The sequence below is a fragment of the Asterias rubens genome, chromosome 3 (assembly GCF_902459465.1).
Source record: "Asterias rubens chromosome 3, eAstRub1.3, whole genome shotgun sequence".
In the NCBI taxonomy this organism is placed as follows: Eukaryota; Metazoa; Echinodermata; class Asteroidea; order Forcipulatida; family Asteriidae; genus Asterias; species Asterias rubens.
Genome location: NC_047064.1, coordinates 12020602 through 12046592, shown reverse-complemented (window position 1 = coordinate 12046592; position 25991 = coordinate 12020602). Strand labels below are relative to the sequence as shown.

Sequence of the window (25991 nt, the reverse complement as noted above, 5' to 3'; positions counted from 1 at the left end):
AAACCGGCTCTTTTTAAAGCCACCACTCCTTCAAAGGAGATTTTACCCATGGTTGTACCCGCAAGTTTACTATTCATATTTTATTTATAGTTACTCTTACAAACTTTAATGCTTTACCTTGAGAAAACTGAGTAAAGAAGTACATGTATCAGTGTAAGAGGGAGGTTGACATTTTGTTTATATCAACCTCAGGTCGGCACCCTGGATTGCCTACTTGTCAAGAGGGGGGGGGGGGGGGGGGGGGCTTGAAAAGGATTTGAAAGGATTTTACGGAAGATTTTAGTTACAGTTTAGGTATCTGTTGGTAATAGAGGCACTTGTTTTCATTTCTAAAGCTATGTTGTGATTATTTTCAACCACTTTTCGTAGCTTTGTTGAGAAAACTTGTGTGCACAATTTTCCACGTAAACAAACCACTGTCATATGCAAACAATGTTTTTAATTTGTTTTTGATCTCACTTATGTTTCCAACCTGAAAACTTGAATTTGGTGAGTCAAACAAAACAACTGTGAAAATCATTCAAAAGATAATTTCATCCTCTACAAAATAAACTCAACTTGTAACACAAGAAATTAATCACACCGACAGTTATCCGACGATTTCTGGATTCGGTCGGAAATCGATTGAATTTTCATGGCGCACTGAGGAGCGTGTGACGTTATGTTTAATATTGCGTGTGTGCTGAAGGGTTAAACTAACTCCTTCTGAACACATAAGCTTAAGGCTGTTTCTTAACTCTGTTCAAATTAACCTGTAACATGGTACTGTTGTGATTTATTACAAAACTTTCTTGCTGTTTGCCTCTGTAAACAACTTCTTCTTCATCATGTTCTTCCTGTTCTATAAAGTGTCCCCCCAGTGGTCCGCACATAGGATGGCCACGTAGTTTGCAGCGTAAGGGTCATTGGCTGCGACAGGTGAATGGAGTTGTCAACAACACAGGAGATGGCTCATGGTCTGCTTCTCCCCACATTCGCAGGTGTCTGAGTCTGTTCGCAAACCCCATTTGACCATGTTGGTGTGGCACCTGGGTGGGTAATTGGTTGAGGCTTTTCCATGTGGTCCATTTGGAGTTGGCACCACTGGGCAGACGTTCTGCTGGGATATTCATCGCCGAGGTGTTTCTCTGCTTGGCTCTTTGGTGGTCTCGCCAGAGACGGGTTCTGGTTGACACTGCAGTGTTTCTGAGGGGCATGGTGGAGGAGCACAAACTTCTTCTGGACTTCAGTCGGGCCTTGCTGGAGCATGGCCAAACAGGGGGTGGCGATTGTCGTCCATCTGCTTTGAGCGTTCTATTTGGCTGGTGACAGCTCTCTGTATGTTGGGAGGGGCTATGCCAGCCTTTGGTGTTTGTCTCAGGCAGCCGGTGATGATACGGCAACAATCATTGAGGGCCGGGTCCAGCTTTGCAGCATGTGTTGAGGGTGTGTTGAGGACATGCGTACTCAGCAGCAGAGTAGCTGAGAGCCAGTGCTGTTGTTCGGACGGTGGATGGGTTTGCTCCCCACTTGGAATGTGTGAGTTTCCGGACGATGGCGTTTCTCAAGCTCACTTTGGCCCTTGGCTTCAGGATGTGGGATTTATACGCGAGGGTGCGGTCGAGTGTCATGCCCAGGTTGACGGGTTGTTGCAGTGTTGAAGTGGCTGGCCGTTCCATGTGACATTCAGATGATTTCCCGCATCTTTGTCCGCAGATGGAATGCGTTGATATGCAATTTTGATGGATTCGGGCGGAGGAGGTTGTCAGGGTAGTATGTGGTGAGATCACTCAGTGCATTTGAGAAGGTGGTCTACACTCTTGAGAATTGCTTCGCTTGTGCTGTGATGGCTAGGTTATCGGCGTAAACAAAGTTTCTGGTTCCGGCGTGGATAGGCTGTTCGTTGGTGTATATGTTAAAGAGCGTTGGCGCGAGGGTGCGTTGGCCACACAGGGTGACAAAGAATCAACTGTGAGGATCTTAATAAAAAATATAAAACAATTTTACAAAATTTTGTCTAGTGTCTATGAGTATTCACCTATTGAAGCGCTTACTCACAAAAAAAACCTTTTGAGTTTTCCTGCATGTACACTTTCAATACCTCAATATAATTTTTGTTTACCACCGACAACTTATTTTCCACCAGTACTAAGTCGATGCATAGTTTGAGTTACAACCTCAGTAAAATTTGACCTTAATACTGACTCAATGGCAAGGCTTTGTAGACACACTGAAACGAGACACCGGCTTGACCAGCGCTTGGACCGGAACATCTGGAGAAAAATCACTGAGCAGGCTCAAGCTTCTAGATGGCGCTCGACTTGATTGATAGATAGTACACACTTCGTCAAATAATATGCTCTTTTGGTCTAGTCACACTATGATAAACTTTAAACAATGGATGTTAAAAAGCTTACACAATAAAAAGAGCTAAAAAGTAGACATGTGTAGTGTTTGTATTTACAAACACTAGGTGTTCGGTGTAGACATGTTTGATCGATAGAGTGAAGATGTGATTGTAAAAAATTCAAATTGCAAATTTGAAATTGGAAAATTTGAACTCAATCGGTCGTCGAAGTTGCGAGATATTAATGATAGAAAAAAAAACCCTTGTCATACATAGTTGTGTGCTTTCATATGCTTGATTTTGAGACCTCAAATTCTAATTCTGAGGTCTCGAAATCAAATTCGTGGAAAATCGCTTCTTTCTTGAAAACTACATTACTTCTGAGGGAGCCGTTTCTCACAATGTTTTATATTATCAAACTCTCCCCATTACTCGTGACCAAGTAAGGTTTAATGCTAATAATTATTTTGAGTATTTACTGTCTTTAATAATCACTTCAAACCTATCCCTGTGTGTGCGCAGTTACCGCCGAAGAAGAGGGCACTGTGACTGAGCGGACATGATTTTTATTTCGTGTGTTCTTGATTGTTTTTAAATCAAAAAAATTTCTTTTTTACCTGGTGCATCCACGTTTTTTAATACTTCTAGGTTGTTTTTAAGTGTTTCCTCCCCCGTTTTTGCGTATTATTTTTATTCTTTGTAGTCGATTTTTGATGCTTTGATGGATTTTTAACTCAGTCCACCATGAACTTTTAGTAACCTGTGGTAACACTTGGACAATTATGGGTTTCTAAATGATAAAAAAAAACACGGATTTCGAAAGGGACAATCTTGTGAGACGCAGCTCGCCCATACTGTAGATGACCTTGCTGGAATATTGAACAACAAAGGCCAGGCTGATGTGATTATAATGGACTTCAGCAAAGCATTTGATAGCATCCCACATGAAAGGCTCATCATGAAACTTGACCACGCTGGGATAAATGGTACTCTTCACACATGGATTAGATCATTTCTCACCCAAAGAACTTAACAAGTCATCCTAGAAAGAACGTCTTCATCTTCCATACATGTAACATCTGGCAATCCACAAGGCACCGTTCTTGGCCCACTACTCTTTTTACTGTACGTTAATGATATACTCGATGGGATAACATCAACAATTCGTCTTTTTGCGGATGACTGCATTCTGTACAGGCAAATAGCGTGAACTTCAGAAAGACAATTATGTGCTATATAACGGAAAGATAAACTTGCTTAACATAAAATCTTCAAAAGTAGGATGTCATCTTAAAGAAATAATTTATGATTACAAAGTCGACAGCCTGAGAGAAGGATATTGCCTCCTTGATACGTTTTATCTTTTGCTCTGGCCCACTACTCTTTTTACTGTACGTTAATGATATACCCGATGGGATAACATCAACAATTCGTCTTTTTGCGGATGACTGCATTCTGTACAGGCAAATAGCGTGAACTTCAGAAAGACATAGATCGCCTGAGTGTATGGGAACAAAAATGGCAGATGAAGTTCAACATTTCCAAATGCTATGTACGCCATGCAAATCACCCACAAGAAAAAAAAATGGACGCATCGTACAATTTGGGAGACTCAACACTAGAAAAAATCCTCAACCACACAAATTTGGGAGTAGAATTAAACAACAAATTAAGCTGGGCCAAACACATCCAGAAAGCTACTTCAGAAGCAAATCGTATCCTTGGTCTGTTGCGCAGAAATCTCTACGGCTGTTTTTCCAAAGTCAAAGTAAAGAGCCTACAAGACACTGGTTAGACCACGGCTAGAGTACTGCTCATCAATATTGGATCCTTACCAAAACACATGTACACTGAGTGAATTATCAGCAGCAATGCCAAAACGAACACACCACGCACACGCACACAGGCTGTCTACTACTCACATAACCATCATAAACCATGCATAAACACACGCTAAAAAAAAAAAAACAGCAAATGGTTTACTTTTTTTCTTATCGGACTGCGGATTCATATTGAGAAAGGTTTTTTCCTTTTATCTGCAACGTTTGGTAGTGTTTCGTATTCAACAACTGTCCAAATAGCTTGTAGAAAAGTTTTGAAAACATCTTTTCTATGCTTTGCGGCAATGGGGCTCTGGACACCATTGTTTTGGCTGCGCTGTCATCACTCTCGACGATGACCGGCTCTGTTTTGGGATATTCCGTGGTGATTCGAACATCCCATAGTGCCCATATTTGGCAGTTTCATTCATTATTACGATGGTGTGGAAACGTGATGTCGAAACGTGTTTCGGACGATTCGGACATCAATGGCTGCATTCTGTGCCATTCACGCAAGTGGTTGATGGGTCTTAATCTGGCTGTATTTTTTTGCAGTTTCTAGATTCCACTCGCTCCATATAACACGTAACCAATTATGTCTACTAAACATTTCTGCCGAGTAACAGCTCTAAACTATAGCGGGGTCATGCTGGATCCTGCCTTTATTTTGAGGTTGTCGCGACTATTCAGCGTGTGAGCACAATTATGTGATATAGCTGCTACAAAAACACTGGAATTTTCTCCCAGCAGCCAGATAACGAGGCAAGTTGCCAACTTTGATTCTACCAGGTTTTTTTTCTGGCCGTTATATTTGAGTATTTCTTTGAAGATTAATTGTTAAACTTGATTCTCAACCCATTTAAAATTGTGATTTTCATGACAAAACATCGTTTTTAGGATAGGGGGAGTAAGAGCAAACGCCCCAATAGCGTATTTTGTGTCACATGTTTGTTTGGTACATGTATGCTGATGTGTGGGTTTCCACTTTCATCGTTTTGGCTGTTCCATCTGTTGAACGTACTCCTGATGGAAAAACTAATTTCCGCTTCAGAATTTTATGTTGTCAAACAACTATTACTCCTGACTGATTCTTTCAACACCAATCTTCTTCATAATGTAAGTGTGGAAATGTTCGAACTTCATATTTTTAATAATATATTGCCGTTGTGAGATATTTTCTTATTGGTTAACTTCTCACTTCCGCGCTGATGGACAGAGCTGCCAACATCGATTTTGCACGACAGTTGGGGAGATATTTATATCACATTCAACATACATGTACTACTTTTTTCTCTGTGTTGTTGCATGGTTGTTTTTTTAGTAATTATGCCTATGTTGTTGCTGTTAATTATTGCTCTTTGAAAACAGAGCGCCATGACAACAATTGTTGGCAACCAGCAGGAAGAGCCCCACAAAACATTTTGGTGTCTTCTTTTACAACAGCAAGTGTGTCACAGACAATGCACGACAGGAGATGTTTAGTGAGGCGTGGGTAGGGCGCCATTGAAAATATTGTCAGGGATCACACTTAACTTTGGGATAAGTCAGCTAAACCACAGAGGTGCGAATGCAGTTTTAGTTTGGGAGTTGGTGTTGGTGGGGGTTTATGGATGAGGGTTGTTCTCAATAGGGCAAACAAATAAAACAGGGTTTTTAGCGAGAACGTTTTGAATGCCGGCTAATAAATAATAATCATTGAAGCGAGAGAAGTGGGGTCCACCATCCAGGGCTTTTTTTTTTTAAAGGGGTTTCCACCCGAGACAAAATGTTTTCATTTTTTATTTTTGCAATTATTTTCAGGTTTGTAAATATCTATTTCTTCAACTTCATGGCAGTACCACTAGAGGTGACTTATTTTTACTAAAGGAAAATAATATAATTTTAGCAAGTTAGATATATTTCATAACAAAAGAAAAAGTGTGGCAGGATACGGACACTATTTCAAGTTACTGTTATGTCTATACAATGGTGAGTGCAATAAATTAATATAAGTGTTTACTATTGTATCTATTAGAAAATATTCTAGGCCTCTTGAATTACGAAACATATTTTAGCCAAGGCACCAGGCCAGATAAACAATGCATGTGTGTGCACTTTCAATGTTCGGTCACAAAACTGGATCGTCAAATAGATGCACACACAGTGAATTGTCTTCTGATATTCAGTAGAAAGAGTAATATAATGTATAACAAACTGAAACAATGTCACTGCGGAGGATTAAATAAAACCGTGTAATTGGATCTCAATACCAAGGCTCTATGGATAATTAGACTGTCTGCCCGATTCGTTTCGAAAGGTTGTGTTTAAAATGTTTGCCACATCCTGATGTTTACCCGTCGCTAGGCACTAATTTTAAATGTGGGCCTATCGTGTGGACATGATTGGCACCGTGTTGACATGATCGGCACCGTGTACTAAAAGCCTGGTAACTTGATGACCAAAAGGGCAAACTTCAGGCAAACGCAGTGTAATATATATATATTTTGTCTTTTTCTTCTGGTTGATTTTTTAAAGGGCCAAGTTATATTTAACTCTCTCCCTCTTGAACAGTCTGGACTTAATTTCTCATGAACAGTTATTTTTAAAAATACATAACTTATATGGTATGCTGAATGATGTATTCTTGTTAGTATTTTGTAGTAGGATTTCTTAAACTGATCATAAACTCAAAAACTTAAACTCCTCTAAAAGTTATCAATCACTCATACATTCACTTTTCACATTCTCAGTTCCAAAACGAAAACCCTGTAATTCCTGCTATATCATTTATCAACAAAATCAAAACATGGAACCACTTGTGACAAATCGCACCATCAAACATTGATCAGCCTGCGAGGCCAAGGCCCCAAACAATCTATCGAGACCATCCACGAATAAAAGCATGAATGCCCCCATAAGCCAGCCACTCATGGCATGGCTTTCCAGTCGACTCAGTGACCAAATTCTCTTAAAATGTGCTGCAGTTGTAACTATTGGGGTTCTTACACATATGAACTGGATACAAAGTATTACAATGTTGTTATCGCTTCTACATTTTGCTTTGTACGCGGCCCGGCCGGTTCACAATTTCTGACCACAATATTATCGACTGACTCCCTGAGTTTACCGTGTTCTTATTTCTTTCAACGGCGCACCCAGGATAATGTTTTTTGAGGGGGCTCAAACCAATTTATTGGGTGGGGTCCAGGGGCCGGCCTTACGGCCCCTGGTGGGGTCCAGGGGTGAAGCCCCTGTGGGGGTAGCTCTGAGATTTCTGGCGTTTTGGGGGTGAAAAATCAAGCCTCTTTATGCATGAATTTAGACGAAAAACATACTTTTTAAGCACTTCTGATTCATATAAATGTATCGTCTATACCGGTAATTACGAACTGCAAAAAACAGTCAATAATTGTGATTCGTAACCAGACGACAATACTTTACATACATGTAGGCATTGTGAAAAGAGAACATTATAGGCAGTGCTACCTACTTTTCATCACTGGGTGGCAAATTCCATGAATAAGGAGGCGTCAAACCCAGAACATACAGATAAAACTTTGTTTTGCGAAGTGGTGTCGCATAATAACAATTTTTATCAGATTACTGTTCAAAAATGAAATTATAACTTTAACCAGGGCATAAATGTGATGTGTAATTTGTTAAGGGTAGGATTGTAGCCAACTAAAATGAAAAATGTGGAAAAGAAGCAACGCGTGGTGATCAACATTCGATCGGGTCGGTCGGTATCTGGTTTCATGCATATTCAGTAAAAACATCGTGGGTAAAAAAACATTACTATTCGGCGTTTCTCAAGTTTAAGTGTAGTACTAGAAAACCATTGAATGCCGGAGCGACCAAGAACGACGTGAGATATATTTACCTGTAGAGCACCCTTCTTCCTTACCCACTTCCTTACGAACTCTTGAGTACTTAGGCATTTATAAAGCTTGATGAAAAAGAGGACGCCGATGTGGTGCGCATGTCACAGGGCGTCGGGGATAGGACTCTTGAGGGCTCTATTGTGTGTAAAACTCTTAGCTAATTGCCTGCTGGCATAGGGAACAATGCAATTGTAGTATTCGCTCTACAGGCAAGTATTTGCTCGTAGACCCACCCACACTTCTGTGGGGTGGGGAACACCAGGTGCCAACCGGTGTCGGTTCATTGACACAAAGACTGCATTTTGTTGCCTTTTGGAGCTTTCACACCGAAGCATGAATGGGCTGGTAGAGCCATGCAGAAATGTAAATTGGTATTGATCTCCATCCCTCTGTTCAGCCAACATTCAGCCAATGCTGTGCATTGTTAATAATGAAGTCTGGCCCAATCAGCGGCTAGCAGCAATGGTCCACGCACTGTCTGAAGTCTGAAGATATTGCAACACCAACCCAGGCCCTCCTGGCTTGAACACCCGACGTCCCATCCGACGAGGATCCTTGCTGATAAAGACAGGTTACCAGTATAAGTCCCTATATGTTGGGCTCTCTACTGGTGACTTATACCAAAACTAGCGTCACCTTCATAATAAATACCTCAAGCAAATAATCCCTTTAGCGAAAAACAGACACATTGGACGGTTGGTTTTGTTGGTTCTCCAAAACTTATTTGAAGCTGTAAGCCTATATCAGCAATTAACAACATTTTTCATATTTAGATGTTCGGGCAACAACCCAATTAACTCTTTGTTATTGTTCGTTTTTTTCGTTAGGTGTTCGAGCAACAGCCCGAACAACTCTTTGTTATTGTTCTGTTTTTTTTAGATGTTCTTGCAATAGCCCGAATAACTCTTTGTTATTGTTCGTTTTTTTCGGAGGGGGGGGGGGGGTTTCTTCTTCTTTTCCGCGACGTTTGTCCGCTTTAAACGCTCCACAGACATGATTTCACTTTGACCTTGTCTTCCAGTTCAAATCGGACGTTTAAAATTAAAAAATTAATATCTAAAGGACTACGCAATTCACCATTTGTCGTGCAGCATCTAGATTGTAAGTGTACATGTACAAATGTACAACTCATGTAGTGTCACGCCCCAGTGCTCATCCATAGAGCGCCTTAGCCTCGTTAGTCTTTTCTTCAGTTGTCAGTATTTGAGGTTTGTAAGGCTTTTAATTACGTGAGAAACTACAAGCAGAAAAAGACGAACGTTGGTAATGTTTTGATCAAACACCGTGAAGCAGAGACGTAACATCGATCAACCAGTCCCCAAGTGAAGGGTGTTTTGGACCGAACTCACGGCAGTGCTACACGCCAATAATGGTGAGCTTTGTGTGAAAATCAAAGCTTTTGAAAACGAATATTTTATATGTTTATTCATGACCATTGGCTCTCGACATTGAGTTAAAACTGTGTGACTTGTAAGAAATAATGGTCAGCCTGTTTTAAGTTTTTGTCACTCATATTTTATGACACGTGTGTTTAAAAAAGCCTGCGGTGTCGTTTTCCTTTTGTTTTGTTTTTAAGTTGTTCATTTTTAAAACAGTATATTTGTATGCATTTTCCACTAACTTCTCCTTGTGTAAACTCCTAACTTTGAATTTTTTTACGAGCCTCTCAAACAGACTGGTCCCAGAGAGCGCAATATATTTCAATAACTGTATTAATCTATCATAATAAATTTTAAGACTTTATTTTTAACAGTTTCAGCTTTAATTGATTTTCTTTGAGTCATAGTTTATTTAATTTTCTTGTTCTTTTTTATTCTTTAGAATATAGAGCAAATTATGGAAAAAATTCAGCGGAATGGTTTTGGATCCAGTGACAGATTTCCACTCGCTGTGTTGCATTCCTTATTTCCTCGATACACCCTAGAAATAGAACTTTACTCATTATGTTTTAGTCAACATTAACGAGGGGCTCAGGTTTGCCGTTACCACGATTTGCCTTTGTTTTACATTATGATTTAAAATAAGTGCCCCTTTCAAAAGTCTAAAGTTAACAACCCGCTCGTCTGTAGGAAAGTCATTTTTTGCAAATAGGCTTTAATTTAATGCACACACTATTCTTGACTTATCAACATCACTGATACTGATACTGATACTGATACTGATACTGATACTGATACTGATACTGATACTGATACTGATACTGATAATGGTACTGGTACTGGTACTGGTACTGGTACTGGTACTGGTACTGGTACTGGTACTGGTACTGGTACTGGTACTGGTACTGGTACTGGTACTGGTACTGGTACTGGTACTGGTACTGGTACTGGTACTGGTACTGGTACTGGTACTGGTACTGGTACTGGTACTGGTACTGGTACTGGTACTGGTACTGGTACTGGTACTGGTACTGGTACTGGTACTGGTACTGGTACTGGTACTGGTACTGGTACTGGTACTGGTACTGGTACTGGTACTGGTACTGGTACTGGTACTGGTACTGGTACTGGTACTGGTACTGGTACTGGTACTGGTACTGGTACTGGTACTGGTACTGGTACTGGTACTGGTACTGGTACTGGTACTGGTACTGGTACTGGTACTGGTACTGGTACTGGTACTGGTACTGGTACTGGTACTGGTACTGGTACTGGTACTGGTACTGGTACTGGTACTGGTACTGGTACTGGTACTGGTACTGGTACTGGTACTGGTACTGGTACTGGTACTGGTACTGGTACTGGTACTGGTACTGGTACTGGTACTGGTACTGGTACTGGTACTGGTACTGGTACTGGTACTGGTACTGGTACTGGTACTGGTACTGGTACTGGTACTGGTACTGGTAATGCATTAAAAGAGGGGTGAAATAGCAGAAACTGAACAGACTAGATGGATTTAAATAAGTGTGTTTTTGAGGAGTTTTAAATGAGTCAAGTTTTAAATCAATAGAACTTTATAATTGTCAACATATGGCATGGCTTAAAATCTTAAATTTTATAAGCTTCATTGAACGTGATACAATGTACATGTACTTGTGAGTAACCCTAAGGGCAGTTTCGAGATCTGCAGCGAAGATGATAACAAGGAAGTAAAACAAAAATATGATTTATGACTGACCGTTGAACAAAATGTTCCTGTGCCTTGCTGAGCAATTTAAAGTATCTGGACTTCCGACAAGTTCGCACTGTATAAAATAAAGTTTGACCCATCCTTTAAGTTTACAGATAGCGGTGTGAACAAATTAATATTTGCTTTTGCTGACATAATTTTTGTGAGTTTACTAAGTACGTTCATGTACTTAAAATCAAATCTCGCGATAAGAACTTAGCTATTGTTGTATTTTGGTGCTTACCTAAACCAATGGTGAGTCGCTTTGGCCTTGTTAACACGGAGGACTAATAAATAGAACCAACAGCTTGACTAGATTGACAACGGACTGCCGCATGGCCAGGCCGCAGGGTGCTTCCCAGCCACCATCCACGCCCGACTGGTTTATTGCATATTAGTTACAATGGACAATAACAACAATCACAACACTCTTCCTCCTTGTGTTTTTTTATATTTTTATTTGTTTAGTGAAGCTTTCACGGTAAATAAATCTTTATTTAGCAAATCAATATTAAACAAAATATCATAGGCAGAGGTTAAAGAAAGCACACTTAAGCCCAGGTCATTTATCATGGCAACCACAAAGTTGGCCATGGTAGAGTGCAGGGTAGACAAAACAAGATAAACGCAAGACATAACACCGAGTGAAAAGCAAATGTGCAACCAAAATAACTTAACTTCAAAGAACAAAAACTAAATTTGCAGGTAAGGTGAGTCAGTAGACCTCCAAGATGGTTCGTGGTGAGTATTCCATATGGTGTAGCTACAGAGGATAACAATTTTACTAAGTTCCTTTTTGAGAGACTTGGGAGCTTTGGTTTTAGTGAATGAGCAAATGTCCGAAATCCTAGAAGTGGTTTCAGGAGTGACCAGACCATGTGACCCAATTTCAATGCAGGTGAGGTTGCAATTGTACCCATTTTGTGAGATGTCGGCTACCAGGTTGGCGTACTTTTGGTGTTTTCGTTCATGAGCCTTGGATATGTTTTGTTCAAATGGCACTGTCAGTTCAACTAGATGGACGTGTTTTGTTTGGGTATTGATTATGACAATGTTGGGACGAAGTTTGGAAACAATGATGTTAGCCAGAAGGGTGCACCGGTGGTGGTAAAGTCAGGCATATCAGAGAAAATTTGGGTGTTCTTTGAATTTGGGCCAATGGCGTTGTTAAGATATTTCAGAAGATGGTCAAGAATCGAGTTGTGGCGCCAGGTAAATCTGCCTTGGTTGAGGGATATTGAACAATGATTGAGAATATGGTGAAGAGTTTCTCGGTTACTGCACAATTTACAGTTAGTTTGCAAATAAATTTACAAATATATTTACAAATAGATTCAGGAATACCATTTCTTTCAAGTGTGTGGTTAAGAGCAACTATAAATATTAATATAGGTTTTCCCGGCCAATTTCAGCAAAAAATCATTCAATTTCATTAGCATGCATTCAAATTCACGCAGTTTGCCCTTATCCTCTCTAACTAGGGTTTCTTTTTAGCTCTTAATGCATTCAATTTCGTTTTCATGCACACATGATTGCATTTTTCTCGTTCAGATTCGCTTCAGTCATTCTATTTCATTTATAGGTATTCAAGACTACACTTTGACCATTCTTAAATTGAATTTCTACTATCTATTTGCAATTGATGTATTCAAATTAAGACCCACCGAAGCGAAAATGATTTTGCTGCTAGTTTGAGTTTTCTTTTTCATTTATGTGCGACGAATTTCAACTTCTTTGCATTCAAATTAAAGAGGAAATTAGAGTAAACTGGAAATTAGAGCTCACTGATACAGATATTTTCCTAGGTGCTTCCATGTACGTACTTTACATTATTTACATCATTTTGTTTTTTTAATTGTAATAATTATTCAATTTGCTTGCCTTGTTCCCCCGTTAAGTTAAAGCCTGTATCCGATAACATTGAAATGAAAACTTTTTTTTTGCTTTAGCCTTGTTGTCTTTGTTTTTGCCATGTCCAGATCAAGCTAGAAATTAATGAGTATTTTTTTAGGGAAACACAAAGCTTAAAATCACAAGGGTTTGTTCTCAAATCTACAAATAAGTTAAACTCAATGTTATCCTGTTTTTTTTTTTTTTTTAACAGGTTCATTTTCTTTTTTTAACAAGTTTTGTTTACGGAAACACAAAGCTGAAAATTATAAGGGTTAGTTCTAAAATCTACAAATAAGTTAAACTCAATGTTAACCTGTTTTTTTTTGTACACAGGTTCTTTCTTTGTTTGTTATACATTTTGTTATATTTGTGTTATTTTTCTGGGTTATGTTTGTCTCCATCTTCTTCTTAAACCTTCAATGATCTGACGTGCAAGACATCTTGGCATGTAGGTCTGGCTAGGGTTATACCATCTGACGCATTTTTCATGAGTGATTTGTCCAACATATGCAGCAACGAATGAGTATAAGCACATAGGCCTAACGAAGAGTTTTAATTTGAATGCAAACATTTGGAAAATGTTTGCCCATTAATGAAAATGAATGGTTGACCATCTCTAGCTGCTGGCTTTAACGAACTTGAATGAGTCTTGCGGCCTGTTGAAATTGAATGATGTAAGTTGACCAGTGAATGCTTAACTGTTGAAATTGAATAACTGCTTTTGACTCTTGAATGCTGGTTCAAAGTGCATTCATTTTCAAAGCGAAATTGATTGAGTCAGGAGTTAAAATGAATGGATTTTTGCTGAAATAGGCCGGGAAAACCTATAGTAAACTTGCGGGTACAACCATGGGTAAAAACTCTTTTGAAGGAGTGGTGGCTCTGAAAAGGGCCAGTTTGGTCTCGACGTTTCGAACAGTATACTCTGCTCGTCTTAAGGAGAATGCTGGACTACTGGAGGTGGTGGAGCTTATGTATGACTGGAGGGGTGCACTTTTGGGCAGGAAGGATTGAAGCTGTTCTTGTCCGGTGAAGCGTGTGAGTTGGTTGCTGGCTGGATGTGTGTGCGTTGGAGTGAGTCATTGTTGTGGTGAGCTGCTGCTGGAAGTGTTGGCTTGAGAAGTGGTGACCAGATGTTATTGATGAAGAATCCGATGTCTTGTGGAACTGTGTTGTGGGCCTTGATCTCGATTGCCTCCCTAACTCTGCGTTGGTGCCAGAGCTTGACTGGAGCGATGAGCTGGGCTTGTTTCCATTTGATGAGGTGATCTTGTTCGTGTGAGTGTTTGATGATTGTTAATTTGTCTAGGTGTCCTAGTCTGCCATGTGCTTGATGTTCCTTGATTCTGGTAGATACATGTATGTTGCGGCCGGTCTCCACGATGTAGGCTTTTCTGCATTCGCAGGGAATGTGGTAAACGCCGGGCTTGCCTTGGGTGTATTGTTTGTCCTTGTGTGTTTGAAGAGATGCTTGTATCTTGTTGGGTGCTGTGTGAAAGGTCTTGACTTGTACTTGGCTAAAGATGCGTTGAAGTTGATGTGATGCGTGGCCAATGTAAGGGATGGTGACGGTTGCCTTGAATTCTGGTCTGTCTTCAGGTGGGAGGCTTGGTTTGGGCTGGCTGAAGTTGAAAGACTTGTATCCGTTGAGTTTTAGTGAAGTCTTGATGTGGTGAAGTTCCTGCTTCAAGTTGTCTTGGTCGCAGGTGTTGAACGCACGGAGGACCAAAGTGTTTTGGACGGCAGACTTGAAGCGTGGATGGTGGAATGACGAGCTGTGTAGATATCAGTCTGTGTGTGTGGGTTTGCGATGTACAGTGTGAGCAAGGGTCCCATCTTCTCTTCTGGTGACTTGGACATCGAGGAAACAGATGGTCTTGTTTTGTTCTTGCTCCATGGTGAACTTGATGAGTGGATGCTGAGAGTTGAGGTGTTGAGGGAACTGGTGAAGTGCTGTCTTGCCATGGGGCCAAACCACGAAGGTGTCATCAACATGCGGAGCCAGAGGTTGGGGCGGAGATCAGCGTTCTCGATGGTATCCAGTTTAAACTCTTCCATGAACAAATCCGCAAGGACCGGGGATAGAGGAGATCCCATGGCGGCCCCTGAGGTTTGTTCATAGAACTGGTCCCTCCATCGGAAACTGGATGAGGAGATGCAGGTGACGAGGAGTTCTTGTACTTGTGCAGGAGTCAGGCTTGTACGGTCGGTCATGGAAGGATCTGCTGCTAGTCAGTCTCTGGCGATGTGGGATGCTTCTATAGTTGGTATGTTGGTGAAGAGGGAGACTACGTCAAAACTGACAAGAATGTCAGATTGACTGAGGTGTACATGGTGTATGTCTTTGATGATGCTGACGAACTGGCTTGAATTGGTGAAGTGATGTTGGGTGTTGCCGACTAGTGGTTGCAGGATCTTGGTGAGGTATCTGGCTGTGTATGTCGGAGCACCTCTGGATGCCACGATGGGACGGAGTGGAACATCGGGCTTGTGTATCTTTGGTTGACCAAAGAAACGTGGGCAGGTGGGCGCAGAGGACTTGAGGTGGCGGTACGTGGGTGCGTCGATGACTTGATCTTGATAGAGAGCGCGGAGCTGGTTGTTGATGTTGCGTTCGACGGCAGCGGTTGGATTTCTTGGCAGGCGTCTGTAAGTATCGGTTGACAGGATATCTGTCACCTTCTGGTTGTAATCAGTAGTGGACATGACCACAGTAGCATTGCCCTTGTCTGCTGACATGATGTGAATCGATGTGTCTTGGTGTAGAGCTCGGATGGCGGCATTTTCTTGTTTGCTGGTGTTCGGTCTTGGTAGCTTGGCGTTCTTGAGGGTCTGCAGGATCTTGATGCGGGCTTGATTGGCGGCTGTCTTATCAAGATGTTGGAGCGCTGGTTCTGTGGCTTGGATGATGTCTTTGACCGGAATGATGCGCGGTGTGAGGGCGAAGTTCATGCCTTTGGAGAGGACATTGGTCTCCATCGTGGTGAGCTGACGTTGGCTGAGGTTGACGACGGTGTGTTGTGTGAAGGCCCTGGGGCTGCGTAGATGGGGCTTGGTAGTAAAGTTCTGAGTACCACGGAAATCTCTTTTGTTAGTGTCTCTTTCAATGGTGGACTCGGCACTTTTGCTGGACCAAAGCTGGGTGAACTTGTTGACTTGTTTCTTGCGGGTAACTTGAAAATGGTGGGTGGTGGATGCTCGGTTGAGGTCTTGAATCTTTAAGGTTGAGGGTAGACTGGAGGGACTGCATGAGGGTTGCAGTGTTCGAATTTAATTCAGCTAATTGGGCTCTGGTTGCGAGGATGCGTTCTCGGAGAAGTGCTAAACCTGCACGGTGCAGGATGCTCTGAGAACAGGTGGTGCGGATCGGGTCGTGGAGTCGGAGGCCTAGTGGTATCAGGTCTCCGTTGCGGCATTGTTTCAGGAAGGTGAGGCTGTGGATGAGTTTGGCATGCTTGATTGATGCTCTTTCCAGTGTCTTGATGTGCTGAATGCTGAGCTCTCCGTAGAGCGAACGTAAATGGTATGTGGTTGATAAGGTTATGCTCGACTGAGCCACATGCGTCAGCCAAGTCGAAAAAAGTCACATGTATTGTCTTTTTCTTGTTTCTCCCACTTGCAATGAGTTCATTCATGACGAACGAGTGCTCTATGCACCCATTGATGCCCTTTAGGAATGCTTTTTGTGCACTATAGTCAAGCAAGTCGTACGTAACATATACGATGAGATCCTTTCTGACAAGATTTGGTGGAAAAGTTTCCCCACGCATGACGTCAGTGCGATCATCCGGAAGTTTTGAGGATCGGTTGTATCACCTGCCTTGTAGATTAGAGTAACAAAACTGTTTGACCAGCTCTGAGGGGGGTCCCATGTGTTTAAGAGTTTTGTGAAAATTGTCGCTAAGATGTGATGGGTAGCTGGAAGCTTGCGAAGGATGCCATACATGATGCCATCTGGGCCAGGCGCAGAAGTAGCACTTTTTTTACTCAGAGTAGCTTTGACATCCTTTGAACGAACCGGATCGAGGTTAAATGGTTGAACAGAAAAGTCCTCGTCGTGTTTTGGTAGATAGGGGAACCAATTAAGTGCCTGTAGATCAGCAGGGTGTGGATTTCCATACTTGAAGGGGAAGTACGTGTTAGTGTGCAGATCAGTAAACGTTGGTACCACTGGTTTCTTATCCAGAGTCCCATCCACACATTTTTAGCAAATTTCCAAAAGTTTTTCCGGTATTAGGTTTCGTGAAGTCTGGAAGTGCTTTGTTTACGTTTACTTTTCTCAATTTTGAGGAAGTTGTGCGTTTTAACAGCCTGGTTGAATGCCTTTCTGTCTTCCTTTGAAGCTTTTTTTTCCAAACGCCTTTTTTCGGAGAGCGTTCTTGGCAGATCTTGCTTTTTTTAGGGCACTTGAGTCGTGAGAGAAGTTGGCTCTTGAGTTTTCCTCTTTAACGAATTCCGGTTTAGAAACTACAAACTCGGAAAGAATTGATGTAAACAATTCACCCGCTTGGGCTGGAGTAATGTCCCCGGAAGAGACTTTGAAATGCAGTGGACCGAGTAGTGCCTTCACCTCTTGGTTGTATTGTGTCCAAGCATTCGGTGTTAAGTTCGGTAGCTCAAACACAGTGCGACTTTCACATGGAACAATAGCTATCGACACAATAGTCATCCACACGTAGACTAGTGTAGATTTAACACTGCGTTGTTTTCCCTCTGGTGGAATCATGATGGTGTTCAATGACAAATTTGATGAAAGATAGGTGTCAAAATCTACCTATGTTTTCTTTATCTCATTTCTCAAGCCTTGAGCAAACAGCGTTTCCTTGTGCATACAGTGAAGTTACCTGTGAAGATTGCTTCGTGTTACATGGTTTACTATAAAGTTCCTAAAACGTCTGATCTGATGAAGATTATAGAGCAAGTGTATTATGTCAGCCATGGTACAGCACAGCACATGCTATAAATATTTCAGAACACCACAAAATGTACTTAGATAACACAAATTAACAAAAAAGTACAAATCATACTTAAAGCAGATACTGAATATTAATTTTAAATTGTCAATTTAAAAGAAATACACGTTGCCCCGTCAATTGAGGGTCACAGGAATGGTGGATAAGAGTTCAAAGTGGTTCGGGATACATATCCCGTGTTAATAGTGGCACGGGATACATATCCCGTGTGTTACATACGCAATGCATCATGACGTCATTGGCCTCCATTCCTCTGATTCGTGCTACATGTACTTCATGTGCCACGAATCTTGCCATAGTAGGGAGACTGAAAGATGTCACATCGTTGAGTGGTTTTGGGACGAAGTATGGCGCGTCTGTTTCTAGAAGGAGTCGTTCTATTGGAATTTCTAGTGCCAAATTTTTGGGTCCCGGTGCACCCCACGTTAGAAGGGGTGTCAATCCTACATACAAGTGTGGGAATGCATCGCATCATTTCTTAGCCTCCCTCCATTCCTGTGTGAAGCAATGGAGGTGGATTTTCCAATGTCTTGGGAGGCAAGAGGAAACAATGTCAAAGCAATCACTGCTGGCATCTCTGCAGTGAATGATGACAGTTTTTTTAAATTCTACTGCAATGGCGAGGAGTTTGCGGAGTGTAGTTTTCTGGGTTTTTCGTTTTTGGCCATAATTGCCTGAATAGTCAAACCGACTTCTCCCAGGGCACATACTTTGGGGTGTTCCAGTAAAGACCAGATCAACTCTTTTGTGTCCCGAGAGAACTTGCCCGCCTTTTTTGGGTGAAGTCCTACTGATACATAAACTGCACGGTCCGATATTAATCGCACCCACATTTCGGTGTTGCAGTATGTTTCTGGGTCGCAAAAAATTGGCTATGCAGCCCAGAAAACCATCCGATTCACAAACTGAATCTCTATTGCGCGATGTAGCAGTTGATCGACATTGCAATGAGAGTCAATGAATGACCCTGTTTGCCGCTGGTTATGTGGCTGATATGCGAGTATGCGCAGAAGTGTTCTCCAATGAAAGATTGAACTGACATGTGTGGGTCCGCTATTGGGGGGAGGCCGATGTGAGCATCATACTTATTCAATATTGCTAATTCCTCTGCTTTAAAGGCAATGGACAGTGTTGGTAATTACTCAAAATAATTGTTATTATAAAACCTTTCTTGGTAATGAGTAATGGAGAGAGGTTGATGGTATAAAACATTGGGAGAAACGGCTCCCTCTGAAGTGCCATAGTTTTCGAGAAAGAAGTAATTTGCCACGAAGTTGATTTCGAGACCTCAGATTTAGAACTTGAGGTCTCGTAATCAACCATCTAAACGCACACAACTTCGTGTGACAAGGGTGTTTTTTCTTTCTTTCATTATTATCTCGCAAGTTCGATGACCGATTGAGCTCAAATTTTCACAGGTTTGTTATTTTATGCATATGTTGAGAAACACCTAAACTGTGAAGGCTAGTCTTTGACAATTACCAATAGTGTCCACTGCCTTTAAAAGAGGAATTTTTATCCCCAACGACTTTCATAGTGGCATCGATTATTTTGTCACCAGTTATTTCTTAGGCAAAGAGTGAAGTTGCCCTCTCTTTGGTTTCTATTAGCAGGGAAAAATTCCCATTGTATGTTGTTGTAATTTTGCTTTCAAGTTTGCCTACTGCTTCTGTAATGGCACCCATGCTCGAGTGTAGAGTGGGTGCAACCTGAATTGTATTTGCTTCAACAACGTTTGTCAAGGCACTTATATGCTTAGTCAATGAATCTAGTGTTGTTATCATTTTGTCTGTAGTTTGCCTTCATCTTCCTGTTTTTCACTATGGTCAAGTGAAGTATCTATTGATTGTTCGAAAGTTATTCGTTTGTCATTCAGTAATTCATTTAATTTGGTTTGTAATGCGGGCATTTGGTGAAATTCGGTTAAAGTGACTGTCCCGATTTCTGTCCTAACTGCAATTATTGTATCTGCATACTTTGTCCCTATACCCGGCAGTTTTGTTAGCTCCTTAATGGATGCGACATTGATGTTAAGGGCCATTTCTACACAATATAGTTTCAAAAGAATAAGCCCTATCAATAATAGGAAGTTGTTATTTAGATGTGGCTACAATTGCCTGTCACTTGAAACTGCCTGTCACTTGAAACTGCCAACGCCTCTGTCGTTGTGACACACAACAGATTGACCTGATTGGCAGCACTCGCAATTTAGGATGTATTTCGAAAACATAAGAGCAGACTACATTTTATTTTGAATGATATAACGGCAGAATGTTCTTGCGCACCATGCATTTAGGAATAAAAACTTCCAGTGGTATAAACATTAACAAATGCGAAATTACCAAACATAACTTCCCAATAGGAAATTACATTTCCAACAGCATAATCTTAAAAAACAAATGAATGATAATAATATAAAGAGTGTTTTCTTAGAAGAGTTGACTAGTGAAGTTTCGGCTATCCTGAAGATAGCGACCCTTTATGGTAAAATTTGCGACACTTTCAGCAATGGCAGATTAGTGTAAAAAAAGGTTTGAATGAATGACAAACTTTATATGTTTTTTCTAGCAATTAAGCACCTTGCAGCTAAAGCAGAATGGCGCTAATAAAAGGCTAGAATTTTGAATATTTGTAAGACCTGCAAGTGTGCCCGGCAGGTAATAAGCATTTTTAGAATAAGTAAAGAATTATTAAATGTTTGAGAGTTAATCTCTCTTTTCTGAATTTGCACGCAACAAGTTATTCTCGTCGCCAATGTTGTATTTGGTGCTTACCTAAACCAATGGTTTATTAAATAACAGTTACAATAGACACTAACAACAATGACAACAATCACAACACTATGACGTCATTAAGTTTAGAAATCTGCTAAACAAAAGTGTTTTGTTTTGAAATATCCTATCATGAGCAAAATGATTTTCAGCTTGGCTTTTTCTTGTGAATATTTTTGGTATGCATGTTGTTAATATGGTTTCTGTTGAAACCATGGTGGTGGAAATAAAAAATTTAAATGTATAAAAGTAATTCATTTGTATTTAGATTTCTACGCATTTTGACAAGCTGTTAACAATTTTTTTCTTTTCATCAATTTCAACACTGACCCGACGATACCCGGACACCTATTGTTTTTATTTCTTCTTCTTCTTTAGTCAATTAGGGCGTCAGCCGTCCCGCGGTGATCCGAGAAGTGAACTCCTTCCATGCGTCCCTGTCCAGTGCGGTCTTCCTCAGGCCATACATTAAGTCTCCCCCCATTAAGTGCACGAATGTTATCTGTCCACCTCGCCTTTGGCCTTCCTCTGCTGGCGCGACCAGCAACACGTCCATCCATACATTGCTTCTCCAGGTTATCCCCATCTCTTCTTGCAATGTGCCCGAAATACATAAGTTTATTCTGTAGTATGGTATTTACTAGACTTTTGGGGTTATGGACTCTCTCCAGCAGACTGATGTTAGTCGTGTGGTCTTGCCATTTGATGTTGAGCATTCGCCTCCAGCACCAAAGCTCGAAACTAGAAATTTTTGTTTTCTCATTCTGTGTCAATGTCCATGTCTCAGACCCATATAGTTCGTTTAACTATAGTACCGATTGAAAATAAGTAGAGGCCGTGCGATAAATTTAGCGATAGACTGTTGCGCCGCCTGTCGCGTGGGTTTTAAAGTGCGTAAACAGCCATCGGCAAATTAGTCGCGTAGGAAGTGTAGGTGTCCTCTTTTGCCACTGTCCCCAGTGAATTAAATTCCCATCAATGGAAAAGTCCGATCCCCAAAAGCCACACTTTTTAAGCAAAGCTTCTTAACTATTTTACCAGCGGCATCTCAAAGGAACCGTTGAACAATGGAGCTGTCACTCATCTTCGTGAAGGATGTGCATTTTTTTAGTCGGGATAAATTTATAGTGGGTGGTTTGGCCCTGTGAGTTTTTTCAATTATGTGATAAGAAAAGGAAACATAAACTTGCTTTAACATAGTTCTTCAAAAGTAGGATGTCGTCTTACAGAAATAATTTATGATTACAAAGTCGACAGCCTGAGAGAAGGATATCGCCTCCTTGATACGTTTTATCTTCTTGCTCTGATGCTGCAAAACTTATTTGTAAGATGACAACATCATGAGTCTACTTCACTCATACTTACCCGTAGAGCACAATACTATTTTTGCATATTTCCCTATACCGGCAGGTAATATTGCTAAGAATTAAATAGCCCCTCTGTTGGCTGCCCCATAGGGGCGTCACTCGACCTTCGGGCCGGGCTGGCTGCCCTTCGAGGGAACGCTTGATGAACTTCAAACAATGCGTTTCCCTCTTTTTGGCAACGTCGGGGGCCCCGGCTCGGGCCTGGCTCCGGCTGTTGGGGCTCATGGCCAGCATGGTGGATGTCCCAAAGTTTTGCAGGCTTCGTATGAGGCCGATACAACTCCACCTGCTTTCCTTTTACCGACCCAGTCGCAACACCATCAGTCATTTGGTGCCGACTTCGACGTGGCTGGACCCACACCTCCGGTGGTGGCTCGACGACGCAAACCTCTTGGGGGGTCGAGCTTTCCGCAAGCCCCGACTGTCATTGATTGTCACAACGGACGCGTCTCTGTCGGGCTGGGGGGCTACCCTGGGCCAACGCCAGGTGGCCGGGTGTTGGGGCCCCGAGCACAGCTCGGCCCACATCAATGTACTCGAGCTGCTAGCAGTGACCTACGCTCTCGAGTGTTTCCGGAGGGTGGTGGTTGGCCAGGCGGTGTTGGTTGAATCCGACAACACCACCGTCGTGTCATACATCAACCGCCAGGGGGGGACTCGGTCCCCCCAGTTGTGCACACACACCTGGGAGCTGCTCCACTGGTGCATCTCCACCTGACGTGCTGGGTGCTGTCACGCAGTCAATCTGCGCAGCAGGCCTTTCACGACGAGCTGCGGAAATTGCAGCATGTAGCCGGCGGGCATCCACCAGAAAGGTGTATGAAAGCAGGCTACGACATTTTTACCGATGGTGCAGGCAGCGGTCTCTACATCCCCCCGATACTAATGTAGGGGAGGTAGCAGATTTCTTGATCTACCTTTTTGAGGACAATCTCAAGACGGGTATGATTAAGAACTACCTACCGGTCAGCAATTGCGGCCGTTCACAATGGGTTCCCAGACTAGTCCTCCGCCTCCGACAGCCAGGCTCTTAGCCAGCTGCTTAAGGGTATGTTTGTGTCCCGGCCTCCGGTACGGAGGCTGGTACCCGCATGGGACCTTTTTAGCGTTCTAACCACGCTAACGGGACCACCTTAGGAACCAATGGCTAGCGCAACGCTGTTGCAACTATCCATTAAATTGTCTTTCTTGTTAGCTGTGGCTACGTCAAGGCGTCGCAGCGAGCTTCACTCCCTGACGACTGAGCCAGGCCACATCCGGTGGGAACCGGGTGGGGTTCGTCTGATACCCGCGATGGGTTTTCTGACCAAGAACCAGTCTGACACGTTTTTGCCTCCAGATATCTTTGTGCCAGACATTAAGTCCCACTTGTCGGTTTGGAAAGACAAGCTATTGTGCCCAGTCAGGGCACTTAAGTGGTATGTCAGCCGAACGGAACCGCTTCGTAACCACCCACAGTTGTTTTGGTGGCTTAACAACACCTACACGTACATGTAAACATGTGGGTTTATTTTGCCATACATGTACGTTCATATGCCTTGTGTTGTGAAAAAAAGAATCAAATTTGTTCGCAATACAGTACTACTTTTAAATGTGTTTGGTGGACTTAAATTTTTTGTTTTATCATCTTTTTTCCCCCCTTTTTTTTTCTGATGATGTTTATTCTATTCAATTTTTTTTATTCAATACGAGGATGTTATGGTTTTTGATAATTTTACCATGACAAAGTTGAGGTGAAATTATCAAGAACCAGGGCTCGGCGGGTTTAAACCACTAGTTTTAAATCGATTCAGCACGCTTTGATTCCCATTTATAATAAATACCTTAATCTTAATAATGTTTTTAAAAACCTGTAAATTTGAGAATGAAATTCTGCTAGTTTTGCCCCTCGCCGATTCTGCACAATATCTGCGTTATTTTGCTATCCATGTTAATGGGCAAATTTGATAAATGAAACTTACATCTTGTTTCTGCTCTCATAACGGCTAACCGCATGCGACTGTAATGGAAACCAGACTTAATTATTCTGCCAAAGATGAAAGATGAAATTCACTCACTGATCTCATCAGTGCATTCACTCAACTTGTCGGGCTCTTTCATTATGAATAATTGTATTGTTTTATTCAAAAACTATTTAAATAAGTACAAATTTAATCAAACATAAAAAAGGGGCAAAAGTTTCACAACTCATCAGCTCGAATTACAAAAATGTGCTGGGATTTTCAACATTATGTCAACACCATTACATCATACATGCATGTTTTTCAGAGTGTTTTTCTCGTTTTCATGTAGAATACTCGTTTTCATGTAGAATGCGTAGTTAGATTTAGCAATCAGCAACTTAGCAATTTGCAATGTGTAAGACTGTCCATATTCACTTTCTGTTTAGTTGCATTTTTTAAAACATGTTCTACAGTACTACATGTAGCCCTCTGAATAATATGCTAAACAAGGATGGGGTGAAATCGTTTTGCTTTTTATGAAATTTTGATTCCACAAAAAAAAGCAAACATTTATGTTACCGTAACATTTATGTTACCGTTTTATATCATCGTTTTGAAAAGTGTAATTAATTTGCACAGTAAAATTATTACTTTTGAAACAGGGAATGTATTTGTCTGAACACCATTTATATGTCACTCATACATTTCTATTGTTTTTTTTCAAATAATATTCAACATTTCATCTTTTTGTAACCTGCAGAACCTACAAATTTGGAAAATTAACGGTACTTGAAAATTTCTTGTCTGACATAGGTCACTTAGATGTCCCCAACATACAGATGAGCAGAGGAAATTTGTCAGACGATATTTACTAAGAATTGATCCGGAGGGAAGATTTAGAATTAGACCGGATGGGTAAGTACTTGAATAATTGTTTAAAAATAATTTTTTTAGAGCTTAATTTCTATTACAAAAACTAGTCACCAATGATACCTACATATGCATTTCTATGCGCATGCGCAAGTAATGACGTCACCCACAGACTGCACCTCCAAGTAGCCCAGACGAATCACCCTTCTTATTTCAGCTTGCGTTAAGTGTACACACATGTTTAGGTTTGCTCATAGCAAGCAAACAGAATCGACTTTCGACGCCCTTCCTCTAATATCATTAATAATATTAATAATAATAATAATTATTAATAGTTAGGTGTGAAGGCAGCACAATCAAAACACAAAAACAGTATGCCATGGTGGAAACGTTGGCTGGAGGGTCAAATTAAGGACTTGCGAAAAGATCTTAGTAGAATAGAACAAATGAATAAGGGCTTAATAAAAGGTTCAGACTCAAGGAACGCAATCATGTCAAGGTCAAAGTTAAGGGGGTAAGTGTGGTAGGCCTAATAGAGGAGATAAAGCAAAGGGTTAAGGCTAAGGCTGCAAAAGTGAAAAGGTATGACGACAGGGTTAGGCAATTTAACCAGAACAGGTTATTCAACACCAATCGGTGTCAATTGTTTAAGGAGTTAGATGGAAAGGCTGACAGCGCTCAAGCAGGCCTGATGCAAACAGAGGCAAAAGCTTTCTGGGGTATTATTTGGGATTGACCAGTACAGCACAACCGACAAGCGGAATGGCTAGCGGATGTGAAAGATGAACTGAGAGGGGTGCAACAACAGGAAGGTTTCCAGATTGACGTGGATATAAAGGTAATGAGACAGGTAAAGAAAGTGGTAAACTGGAAAGCCCCGGGTCCGGACCATGTGCATGGGTACTGCATGAGTGTATGGCCCTACAACTGCAGGAGTGTCTAGTAAAGGGTAAGGTCTCATGCTGGATGACTGAGGCCAGAACGGTTCTGATTATGAAGGATGTCAAGAAGGGTAGCATTGCCATACTTAGACCAATCGCGTGCTTACCTGTAATGT

The 25991-nt window shown here is 41.4% G+C and overlaps 1 protein-coding gene across 2 annotated transcripts in view; it reads left to right on the top strand.

The window, feature by feature from the left end:
* The window catches only part of LOC117288162 (ataxin-7-like protein 3), an 81205-nt gene that overhangs the window by 29708 nt on the left and 25506 nt on the right, over window positions 1-25991 (top strand). For both annotated transcript variants that reach the window (XM_033768884.1, XM_033768883.1), the window contains exon 4: window positions 24878-24979. In XM_033768884.1, the coding sequence (XP_033624775.1) occupies window positions 24878-24979 (102 nt within the window). The remainder of the gene's footprint in view (window positions 1-24877; window positions 24980-25991) is intronic.